The sequence below is a fragment of the Poecilia reticulata genome, chromosome 22, assembly GCF_904066995.2.
Source record: "Poecilia reticulata chromosome 22, P_reticulata-male-v2, whole genome shotgun sequence".
NCBI classification, from domain to species: Eukaryota; Metazoa; Chordata; class Actinopteri; order Cyprinodontiformes; family Poeciliidae; genus Poecilia; species Poecilia reticulata.
The window spans coordinates 24,747,348-24,759,680 of NC_088851.1; the positions used below are offsets into that span (position 1 = coordinate 24,747,348).

Below are 12,333 nucleotides of genomic sequence, written 5' to 3' on the forward strand. Positions count from 1 at the left end.
TTTCACTTGGTGAATTAAGTTACTGAAATAAATTAATGACACTGAATTCTTACAGAATTTGAGAGGAAATATCTCATAAAATAGGGCATTAAATTACAAAATATTGAGGATAAATGTTCATAGTTACAATATCTCTGTTGGAAATTCATCTGTTATTTATGGAATAATTTGTCATACTTATGAGAAAATCTCATAAGAAGAAAGGAGAAAGTTTGTGATAAAAAAACATGCAATTAAGAATTAAATAAAACTATTTTAAAAATACATTTAAACTTATTTCTGCCTCATTTTTGGGTTTGATTAAAATTGCTTTAAAACATCTGAGCAGCTATTTTTTCAGTCATGTCTTAAATTAACAGAGTTCTAACTGTATGATCAGAACCAGATGGGAAAACGGAATGCGTTGCAGAATTTTATTCAACACAGCAAAGAAAGCTTCAATCCCCTTTTTGAGCAAACCAAACTCTGCCTTGTGTGCTAAAGGAAAGTTTTTGCCTCCCAACGTCCCCAAAAATATTTTACATTTTGCTTGCCAGGTAACACGGGAAGAAACTAAACGTAAAATTTCCAACCACATTCACTACCAACGACATTATGTACAGGGCTGGTTGGACCCTCGACTGCAGGCAAATAAGAATAAAAACAAAAACAATTAATCAGTTCATGTAGAAAAAAAATGAAACTAAAACTTTCACATCACCATCAGAACAGAAAGACATTCAGAGGCACTCACGTTTGTGATGATTAGTCCTCTAAAGAAAATGAAAATGAATCAAACTGTTCATTAAAAGCAACAAAAGAAATAGTTTTGATATCGACAGTTCAAGGGCTGGCGGCTGCAGGACGAATCAGAATCTGGCCTGTTTATCTGTAAAAAGCGTCGCCATAATTACAGATGTTCTTCTACTTAAGCAATAAACAACTGGAATAGCTCATTTATAAACTATTCTAAGAAATTCCTCACTAGTTTGACATCCTAATACTGGAAAACAATCCTAAAATGTCTTTTTTCCTTTTAAAATATGTACAGGATGAAATTAATAAATAAGTGGAAAACAAAACAAACTGCCAAATCAATCTGTAAACTGTAGTCAGGCTAACTTTTTCTAAACAAACATTGTCCAGATGATTCCTCACAGCAAGCCGCACTGAGAAAACGCTTTTCGCTGAGATGTTTTGGTTTTGCTGAATGTTTGGACAGTGAAGTGCTAAAATAAGGTAAAACTCAATGTTTGGGGAACAGGTGGGAAGAAAAAAAAGACCAGGCAGCGTCACAGGGCAAGGAGGGGTCTGCGGAGGCCGGCAGGAGGAGGCGGCGCCCGCCGCTCCCCCGTTCGGCCGCGTCAGTCCTGCTTGACGTTCCCCAGCGCCCTGAGGCGCTCCAGCAGGGGCGGGTGGGAGTAGTGCCACATGGAGAAGAGCCAGTCCGCCACAGGGAAGCCCAGGTTGTCCATGTTGAGCTTGATGAGGGCAGAGTACAGCTCTGAGGCTTTGCCCATGCCGCGAGCGAAGGCGTCCGCCTGGAACTCAAACCGGCGGCTCAGAACCGTCAGACAGAAAGACAGCAGCTGCAGAACAGAGCAGGAGGAGGTGGATTAATCGACTTACACTTAACTGTTGACTAACAGTTTAGAAGATTAATATTAGATCCAATTGATTAACTGAAAATGTGCAAGTAGAAATTATTTGTGTTGTAGCTTGGCCTCCGCCCAGCAGAGGGCGCCGCTGGTCAAAGAAACGGTCCAGAGTCCGATTTGGGATTCAAAATGCACTTTATGCAGTTTTGTTTTGAAATTGAGACACTCGACAAGCTCCTTAAATTTCACTTCAACAGCAGTCATTCATCCGAGCTGAAGCAATCAACTTCTCATCGATTAACATGCAAGTTATAACGTCCGTTTAGACTTCCTTTTAGTGTTGTAGTTTGGCCGGCAGCCAGCAGAGGGCGCCTTAAGCAACGCTGGTGATACAGTTACAAAGATGGCGCCCAGAAACAACAACGGTCCAAATGGAGCTCGGTGTGGAGTGGCAAATGCTCGTTATGCGGTTCTGTTCTCAACAAAACTCCTCAAAAGTATTAAAAATAATAGCGTTTATTCAGCCGAGCTGCATGACGGAGCGGCGTCCACTTTTCATTTAAAAATGACCGATTTGCTACGGAGGCGATCACTTCAAGCAGCTAATTTTAAATTAACTCAGAAAATAAACAGTTTGGTGACCCAAATTACCTCGTTGTAAGGAGAGAAGATGAACTGGAAGATAATCATCAAGCCAATTAATGTAGGCTGACTTTGAGTGAATCCAAAAGCCACAAACAGCTCCGTCCGCCCGATCAGAACCGCAAACAGGGAGAAGCAGAGGAAGGAATTCATCTGCAGACACGAAAAATAAAATAAATGATATCTGCTCCAGTAAGCACTGTTTGATTCAGGGTTCATACACGTTTCCCACAGGAAAATTTAAAATAACTTCTCAAACTTTTCCTGCACCGCAGCAGGGACAATTTAAGCAAAACATTTTATGTTTTGAAATGTTACAAAACACTAACACAAAAAAATATCCAACTTTAATAACATCACTTAAAGTATAAAATATAAGCTAATTTTTCTATCAATTAAAATGATCAATAAGTCACTGAGCCAATAGGAATAATAAAACAAATTACTTTTCTGCTCAAAGTATATACAAATGTACAAAAAATCTCTAAATAAAAATGTTCTTGAAAAATTTTCTTGAATTTAGGAAAAATAATTAATTTTGCTAATTTGAACTGACCAAAAAAATAAAAAGTTTACTCGGCTTTAACTTCAGACAATGAAAAAACAAACATATCGTTTTATTTTGTGTATCCAAATTTAAGTATTTAATTGCACTTTGTTACAAAACTATGCATTTTGAAAGACTTTTCACAGAAATGAAACCTTTAAAACAGCTGAATGAAAGTGAAGCATGTTGATTATTGTGATGGCGAATTAAAAACCATTTCTGATTAGTTTTGATCACCTGACTGATGACGATGTTCTTGACGGTGTGACCGAGCTTCCAGTGGCCCAGCTCGTGACCCAGAACCGCCAGGATCTCCGCGTTGTTGCAGCCTTGCTTCTTCTGTGAAGGAAATTAAAATGATCCCGTCATGTTTCCACTTTCACCACTTCCTGTGTGAGGAGGATTTGAATGTTGACTTTTCCACCTTGGATTTTTGCTTCTTCTCGCTGGACGATTCCTCCGGGTCCGACTCCGTCTCCGACTGCGTTTCTGACTGCGGCTCTCCGGCGCTGTTCAGAGGGGAATAATCCTCCAGCAGCGTGTCAAACAGCACGATGCGCTTGTTCTTGAAGAAGCCGTAGAAATACGCGTTGCTGTGCGAAGAACGCTTCGAACCTGGAGGGACGGAAAACGAAGTCATCCGGGAACGCGTTTCCTCCCAGAGCTCAAGATTTCTGCCGTTCTAAACATTTCTACCTTCAACCACGTAGAGTTTAGTGAGAGGGAAGCTGATGCTCTTGGCCATGTCCTCTATCGCCGTCTTCAGCTCGCCCTCCGGCAGCGGGGTGAATTTATCGAACAGCGGAGCGATGTAGTCGGCATAAATGGTCACAAGAACCTTCAAATCCCCGAGCAAAGGCGGATCAGTGGAGCAGAAAATACAGCAACAACATTTAAACACTGAAATAAAGTACAGAGCCTTCTGAAAGCATTCAAACATTTTGTAAAGTTACAACTACAAACCTCTGTGTATTTTAAAACAATTACAAGAATAAAGAAAATATTATGAGACTAAAACTGTATGACAAAAATAAATTTACAAAGTCGTAATATTGAGAATAAAGTCGTATGACAGTTAAGGAAAATGAGAATAAAGTTGTAATAATACAAGAAAAACTTTAAATAATACAAGAAAAGTTGCAACAAGAATAAATCTGTATGATAAAAAGCCAATATTATGAAAATAAAGTCACAATAATACAAAAAATTGTAGTTACACAACAAAGTTACACAACAAAACGTCAGGAGAATAAAGTGTAAAACAAAAAATAAAATAAATTCATACTACAAAGACTCAATATTATGAGAATAAAGTGGCAAAAATATGAGGAAAAAATTATAAATATTAAAAAATAAAGTTGTAGTATTAGTAGAATGAAATAGTAATTTAATTATAACACCTAAAACGAGGAACGATGAGTACCTTGTAAAGTTATAAAAAAATAGTGAAATACTTTCTTTCAACTCATCAGCATCAAATTATTACCAGTAGGAATTTGAAACAATGAAAGAAACAAACTGATTTTAGTAACTTAATATCAAAGCTTTGCTCTCATTAAACATTTTTCTAGTTTTATTGTGACTTTATTGTGATAATATAATTTCATTCTCATAATTTCAACTAGACAAAAATATCACCTCCAATAAAATTTGAGAAACATTTTCTTCCACTCTAAAAAAAACTTTTTTTCCCACCTAAAATCAAAACGGGAGAAACCGACAGAGGAAAATGGAGGACGATCTCCTCACTGACCAGAGAGACGAGCAGCGTGAAGAGCCAAGCGTAGATGAAGAAATAATCTCCTCCGATCTTTATGATGTACAGGAGCAGCGAGCTCACCGGCAGCAGGATGCACTGGGTCACTGCAAACTTCTTCACCGCGTCCTTCAGGAAAAAGCCCAACGTCTGGGCGGAAGGAGGGAGAGAAATTAAATCTACCAGAAAAAGCTTTTGGAAATGAGAGGAAAAAACGTTTTTCAGGCAGGAAACCTGCTGGTTGAAGCCGTGTTTCTCCTCAATCACAAAGGTGCTGTACAAACTCCAGGGAAGTCCGGTTACGGCGCCGAACAGCGTGGCCAGAGTCAGGAACACCAACGACTGGCTGATCTCATAGTCCGGGTCGAACCCGAACCGAGCCGTCACAGAACCGGCGAAGTGCCACAGAAACGGGATTCCGCCCAGCAGGAGGATCAGCTGGAAGGGCCACAAACAAAACGTTAAGTTTACTTAAACACTGATCACAATTTAAAAAAATAAAAAACATTCACAGCAAATCTCACCAAATATTTTTAGTTTAGTTTCAAGTAAAACATCTCAGTTCACTAGAAACAAGACAAAAGTAACTCAAAAGTAACTTTTCAGCAAGATGGCAGCTTGTTTTAAGCAACTAATTCCTTAATATTGATCAAAAAGCACTAGATCCACTGGGAGATTATCCTACTTATAATATTTTTAGCATTTTATAAGTGAAATAATCCACAAATTTAACTAGTACTTCATCATTAATATCAAGGAATTATTGATTTATTATAAGCTCCTATTTTTCTGAAAAGTTAAAGTTAGTTTTGTCTCATTTCAAGTGTAAAGAGATATTTGTAATAGAAACTAAGCCAAAAATACTTGGTAAGATTTTATGTTTTTTCAGTATTTTACATCAATTCATCTGTTTTTCTGTATTTCAGATATCAGTATCAGAAGTGAAGTGATACCTGCAGTATCTAACTTTTAGATAAAAACGTTTTTTTTTGTTTTTTTTGTATATTTCTTAAAACTCTACACATGTCGTGACAGTAAATTATGAGACATCTGAGCTGTGAAAAAAAAAAATCAACTTTTTCCACCTCCTTCCAGAACCGAACTAAAAACAACCAATCAGAGCCAGGAGGCGGGGCTTAGTGCTGTCAATAAATGTGCAAATGGTGGAGAAACAACTTAGTTACAGGAAAACCATTAATCCACCGTCGTTTGTGACTGCGCCACATGGAGAGTTCAGTGGAGTTCAGATTTTCACAGATTATTTGCTTCATATCAAACAGACACGACTTGACAGTTTAAACAAATATGTAAAAACAACATTTAAAATAAAAGTTACATACTGCAGCGTTAATGCAGCGAATTGTAAATATATTTGTAAAATGAGGGCTCTGGTTTTCTTCTTACTGTTCCTTCGATCTCTGAATACAGCCCCGACCAAAAGCTGAAGTTGCTTTTATCCAGCTGATACAGACGCGACTTCTCAAAGGTGTCGGGATCCATGATCTTTCCAAGCTCCTCTGGGACGTGAATGGTTGTCCGGTATATTTTCCTCTGCAAGGCAGGAAAAGGTCGAAAAATAGTGTTAGAAACCCATAAATTTCTGTTTATTCACACAATTAAAGTTTTAAATGTCTTTATCTAATGCTCAGACAAGCGATTATTTTTAAACAGGTTGTTTTTGTTTTGTTTTTAACAGTAATCCATAGCATCTTGTAGCTAAATCTGATACGCTCTGCTCTGTAAACTGAAGACATAAAAAGCTGAAAGAAAATGCTGGAACGTTTTCGGTTTGTAAAATTGTAACAGATGTTAACTTTAATCTCACTTTCTTGTTTTAGGAGAACTTGACTCGCGTCTTTATCTTCGTCCTAAGATGCTGTTTCACCGAGACTTTACCAACATTTACCACAAAAATAGTTTTGCAAGCCAGAACAGCAATGAATTATGAAGTTCATAACAGTTTTTCTAACTCGGGATTAAAATAAGTGTTGATTTGATTATTTTTAGAGCATGTCTTTATTAAATCTAGTAATCCCAACCTAAAACACTTTCTTGAAAAAATAAAAATAAATTATAACATTTTGTGACATTAAAAACCTCAAACTTCAGTGTCTGATTGGAAAGTTATATTTTGGGGGGATTTTTTTGGTTTTTATCATTATTCACACTCAAAAAAAATCAGAAGTGTGACTCACATACTGTTATATTCCTTGAGATATTTAGCAAAAAAAATAACACACACACACACACACACATATATATATATATATATATATATATATATATATATATATATATATATATATATATATTAATAAAAGAGCAGAACTTTTTGGGTGTTTTATTTAAAATATATTTGAAAAACGTTGTGTACATTTGTCCCCCATTTCATGATACATAACTGAGTTTATCTAATCACGCAATACTAAAAATCACATGTTGTTGCTATAACATGACAAAGAAATTAAACATGCCTTAAAACACACCTTTCAGACAAAAACAATTACATAATTTAACCTCTTAATTCGTGTTTATTTCATATTACAACAGTTGGAGCTATGTTTAATCTTTGAGGGTTTTTTATTCTGTACAGAAAGATAAAAACACATTTACTCACCTGTCTGCAGGACAGGTAAGCCTCCCAGAGATAAACCGTCCATGAGAATACCAGGACTGAATAAAATATCTGCGTCTCAACTGGCAGCAGAAAAAGAGTTTTTAACATCTTTTCTCTGGGTTTTTCTCCTCTGACTGACTTGACAGGTATCGGGGCTAATGGCTACTGCGCTTCCGCTTCACGCGCTTCAAACTTCCCGCAGCGGAGAACAAGACGACTCTGCGTTAATCCGACAGACACCGACTAAAAAACGAAAACTACACATCCGGCTCTCATTCCCAAAACTGCGACATTCACCGTTTTTCCCATTCATGTAAGATTCCCAAAGCGCCCGTGGGTGAAAGTGCTTCAACGTTTTCTGTCCCCAATCAAACGGCTTTGACGTTAGTTCCGCCGCGCAATGAATTCCGAGATGGTGATATTTCTTCTGACACCAGGAGGCGCAGTTGCTTCATTAAAACTAAGTCGTTTCTTTGAGCTAACGGCTTGTTTTGTTCTTCTTTTTGCGGTTGGAAAGAAAACTAACAGCTTATTTTTAAAACCGGGGTTAAAGTCGTTCGAAACGAGTCAATAAGTTGTAAACAAATGGCATTAACCAATTAAATAAACCCACAAAGCAGTAACAATGTTAGTTCATCCGCCATATTGCGAGTGGCAAGCTCACCTGATTTCAACCATTACCAGGGGTGAAAGAAAGGGGGTACGGCAGAGAGGAGTGGCTCTCTGCTGTAAAAAAAATGAATGGGTTCACCGTGCAGCCGTGAGTTCACCCACTAATCAGCCGTGACTGATCAGTTTTTCCAAGAACAATCTAAAACACGACTTAATCAGTTAATAAATGGCTTTTTTCTCATTTCATATCGTTTCTGAACTGTTCGTGCTTTGCTAGAGCAGGGGCGCAATATGTCGATCTCGGCATTAAGGGTGACAAACTGAACGCCGCCAGGACGCTGAGACCAGCACGTCCTCTGATTGGCTTATAACGTTCATAACCTTATTAAAGAACAACAACAACAAAAAAAAATCAACATAACGTGTTCAAATTAATGACCCAACAGCAATAATAATCTCAGTGATTATTGTTTCAACAAGGTGTTGCGCAATTCTGTGCGTTTCGGTTCCATTATCAAAATAACGAGCAGAGCAGGAGTTTAAAATTAACTAATCAACCACCGCTGTGTTCAGGGAGCGCTTATTAATAATCGCAAAATAAATATCAAGCCTGAAAACCTAATATCGTAACGGACTGAATGTTGTTTTTAAGGTACTCTTGGGTCGGCTTGTGGAGCGCAGGAGGTTGCCATAGCAACGGGTGTGCTTAAATGACAGACGGAGAGTAAAAAGGTGCGAGTGGTTTAGAGTTGATCACCTGTTCAGGTTGTTTTACCTTTTTTTACTTTTGCATTGGCTCATCACAGCCGCTGTAATTTCTGAACGTTCAATAAACGACAAACTTGTACTAATTACTTCGTTCTTTGAGTTTACGTCATTTACAACAAACATCAAACACGGTAAATATGTTTCATTAAGTATTTAACAAACAAATGGCTTCTACCGCGATAATTATGTTAAATTAAATTGTCTGATAAAAAAAAAATAGTTTGGTGCTTTGAGCTCAGAGTCTGAGAGGCTTTTCCTTCATCAAACAAATTTGTTTTGCCTCTTATTTAGTGGAAATGTTGATGTGATTTTCTCCAAAATAATCCTTTTCGACCTTTATAGCTCCATTTTTGAAAATGAGAAGCTAACATTCACAAATGACATTGAAATAAAATCCAGTCCAACATCTGGTTTGAGGTGATTCCTCTGGAACCTGTTGGAGGAAAAATATCCCAACTTCAGAAGATGAGCTTTAACCTAACAGAGCTCTGTGGTTCCTCCTGTCAGTGTGAGAGTCAGGGTGAGGAGGCGCCATGTTAGGAAGAGAAGTGGAAACTGCAGGATCTTCAGAACAAACAGGTCATGATGCTATTGGCCTATAGATTGTCCCTCTGTCTGGACACAGGATCAATATAACCAGTTTAAAAGCTATAAGTAATGGTTATATGTCAGACATGGGAAACTGGGATGACTCCGTGCCATGATGTTCAGGATTTAGGTCTCATGGCATCTCAAGGTGTCAACATTGCAGCCAGTGGGCTGCAGGAAATACAGCTTTATTTTGTAGCAATTCAAGAGCTACCAGCTTTTATCGCTTCGCAAAAAAATTCATCAGCACAAAAACTCCAAAGCACACACATATATATATATATATATATATATATATTTTTTTTTTTTTTGTCATAGTACCCCCAAGAATTTAAAACTACTTTCACCCCTGACCATTACATACCATATAACTTGGTATGTCAGTTTAATAGACCAACACTAATTATAAAGACAAAAATATTTGTGAATCAACATGTAAAAAGAAGATAAACTACGTACAACCTGCTGCTCATCTTCTACTGGGTCATTGTTCGTCCATCACTGCGATTTGGCTCATCAGGCCTGAAATCTGGGTGTAAAGATAAACCCTGACCTGAACCTTCAGAGCCAGTGGCGGAGCCAGAGGGGGGGCCAGGGGGGCCAGTGCCCCCCCTGTCATCTGATTGGCCCCCCCAGATGATTGACATGTAACAGCACCAGGTTATTCCTGTACATTATTTGGAATCATTCTAAGTCAACCTAATATCTAAAGAAGAAAAACAATAATAAATATATCAAAAGAAAATGTATAAAACTTTATATAAGTCCATGTGATGACATAAATAAATAGATTTAGATCAGGCGCGATACCAGCCTCCTTTGTACTCATAAAAACAAGCTGAAATTCTTGTCCTGGGTGTTTCAGTTGTGCTGCGCTGTGGTGCAACTCAAAGGCTAAAGCACTTCATACCTGGTGGTTGTAAAACACCAATAAGTTATTTATTGATCCTCCGCAAAAAAAAGAAAAAAACCGAAGAGGGGCCGACGATGTTCATAGTTTGGAGCAGAGGTGGCGCTAGAGTTTTTTCGTTGTCCGTCAAAGAAAAAAATAATTTTATTTCCAATTTGTAGTCATCAAACGAAACATTTATTATTTCTCTGTTAGAACGTTTTTGAAATCAGGTAACAATTCACGAAATGACGTGATTAGAAGACGACAGAACTCTGATCGTTTCCTGATCCCTCAGCGGGAGAAAAACTCCGCAGAAGCGGATCAGCTGAGCTAGAAGCTCCAAAGTCTCTGGTCCGTTAAAGCGTCCAGATCAGAGATGATTCTCTGACTGATGTTGTTCTTAGTCTGATTAATAATGAGCTCCACGATGTTCTCTGTGCGTAAAGTTGAAACTGTCTGCGCACCAAGTGGTCAGCTGACCACAGTCTGGACAGAAACCAGCGGACTGCTCTCTGTTCTTATCAAGACGAGGCTGAGGAGGGAATCTGACATATTAACTAGTTTTTACTGGTTTTGTTTTTAAAACACCATTAACTAAGCAGTGTAACTATATATTGTATATTTGGCGTTTGTCATCTCATGTGTGATTAGTTGGAGCGTAACGGTGGAGCATTTACGCGCATTTATTGCCCAGCGATCTGCACTTTAAATTCTTTCCTCTCTCAACAGTCAGCTGTTATTCCTCTACTTAAACTACAATAAGTAGATCACATTCTCTTTAGGTTTTCTCTGTGTGCTGCAAACTCATTAAATGTAAACTCATTAGAAGCCCGAACCACCATCAGGCAAATAATTCTGGTCCGACCCGAAATATTTTTACCTGTCAAATTACCTGTCAAACCAGAGCTTCCTAACCAAGGTGTCCATAACTCTTCAACACGCTGTCAGCTCTCGGTCAGAAAGACGCATTTAGTTCAGTGTCCATGAGATGATATTCAGAAAGGATCTTTTATTTGATTGATTTTAGTTTCCTCTGCGATGAACTCTGCATAAAGTCTATCATGTCTCCATGTGCAACAGTCAAAGGTGTTAATTATAACATGTCAAATGACAGAGGGGCTTAAAAATAACCAAATATTCAGTTTGGTTATTTTTTTAAATGATTAGATTAGATTAGATTAATAGATAGATAGATAGATAGATAGATAGATAGATAGATAGATAGATAGATAGATAGATAGATAGATAGATAGATAGATGTACACACACATTTTAAATGTTGCCCCCCCAGAGGTAGTCCTGGCCCCCCCTTGGCCCCCCCAACTTTAAAAGTCTAGCTCCGCCACTGTTCAGAGCCACATAAAGATAATTACAAAGTCAGGATTTTATCACCTAAAGAACATTTCCAGGATAAAAGCACTAATGTTTTGCTTCTTACTGTAATAGCCACATTTATGAGAGGCTAATTGTATTTTCATTCAGCTGCAACTTGTGGAGGGTTTAAGGACACCTGGAGGAGCTACATGGTTACATTCAAGGTTATGTAGTCCTGATTAAGAGCTACAATGCTGAGTTGTAACGTTCTTCTACTGGCTCCCTGTAGATCAGAATAGACTTCAAAATACTGTAGTTTTGAAGTATTAATGTATTTTAATACATTAAATAACATTATTTTAATGTATTCTTAATACATTAAATAACCAAACATTGAGAAGCAGAGTTCAGTTTTTATGCTATACTAATCTGGAACAAACAAAGAAAATTGCAAAAGAGCTGAAACACTAAGTCAAGGCTAATGACACATAAAAATAGGTTAATTGTTCTAACTTTTCATTACTTCTGTTTTGTTTGTTAAAGCACTTTGAACTGCTCTGCTGATTAAATGTGCTCTAAAAATAAACCCGAGTGGATTCCAACTCACACACTTAAATCTCTTGAAACAAAACAACTTTTAGCATGTTTCAAAGAAATGCCACTCACAATATGGCGGCAACGATTGACATACAAATTGAACCATCATACCACCTCATGGAGATACTGTAAAATGTAACCCCGTAGGGGGCGTCATTTAGTCATTTCCCAACTGAAAGAGCACCACACCCAAAATGTTTGGCATCTGGAAGAAAAATCAAATATTGTCTATAATTTTAGATAATCTCAATAAGTGCGTGAACAGTGATGTAGCAAATAATTCTGCATAATTTCTTCTTCTTTGGATTTTCTGTGACTTTAATACATGATTTACTTTTACTAGCCTTCCGACTATGTAAATACTATTATGCAACTGAAAACATGACACTATATTTTACAGATATCAATGTACAAAGTTTTTTT

General features: G+C 37.5%; 1 protein-coding gene across 1 annotated transcript; it reads right to left on the bottom strand.

Moving 5' to 3' along the window:
- Positions 1-399: 399 nt before the first annotated feature.
- Positions 400-7,590, bottom strand: zmpste24 (zinc metallopeptidase, STE24 homolog). The gene is made up of 9 exons (XM_008399904.3): positions 7,140-7,590; positions 5,927-6,073; positions 4,757-4,960; positions 4,520-4,672; positions 3,463-3,604; positions 3,191-3,381; positions 3,004-3,105; positions 2,229-2,372; positions 400-1,568 (listed from the first exon to the last, which is right to left on the bottom strand). The coding sequence occupies exons 1-9, from the start codon at positions 7,245-7,247 to the stop codon at positions 1,344-1,346; spliced, it is 1,416 nt and encodes a 471-aa protein (XP_008398126.1). The 5' UTR covers positions 7,248-7,590; the 3' UTR covers positions 400-1,343.
- Positions 7,591-12,333: the final 4,743 nt, after the last annotated feature.

What these genes read in the sequence shown, in the direction of transcription:
- zmpste24 (XM_008399904.3), bottom strand. Translation starts at nt 7,247, where the DNA reads ATGTTAAAAACTCTTTTTCTGCTGCCAGTTGAGACGCAGATATTTTAT. An exon ending in ATTCAGAGATCGAAGGAACA is followed by an intron (nt 4,961 to 5,926) that starts GTAAGAAGAAAA and finishes TGGCCCTTCCAG; the next exon opens with CTGATCCTCCTGCTGGGCGG. An exon ending in TCTTCTCTCCTTACAACGAG is followed by an intron (nt 1,569 to 2,228) that starts GTAATTTGGGTC and finishes TCTGTTCTGCAG; the next exon opens with CTGCTGTCTTTCTGTCTGAC.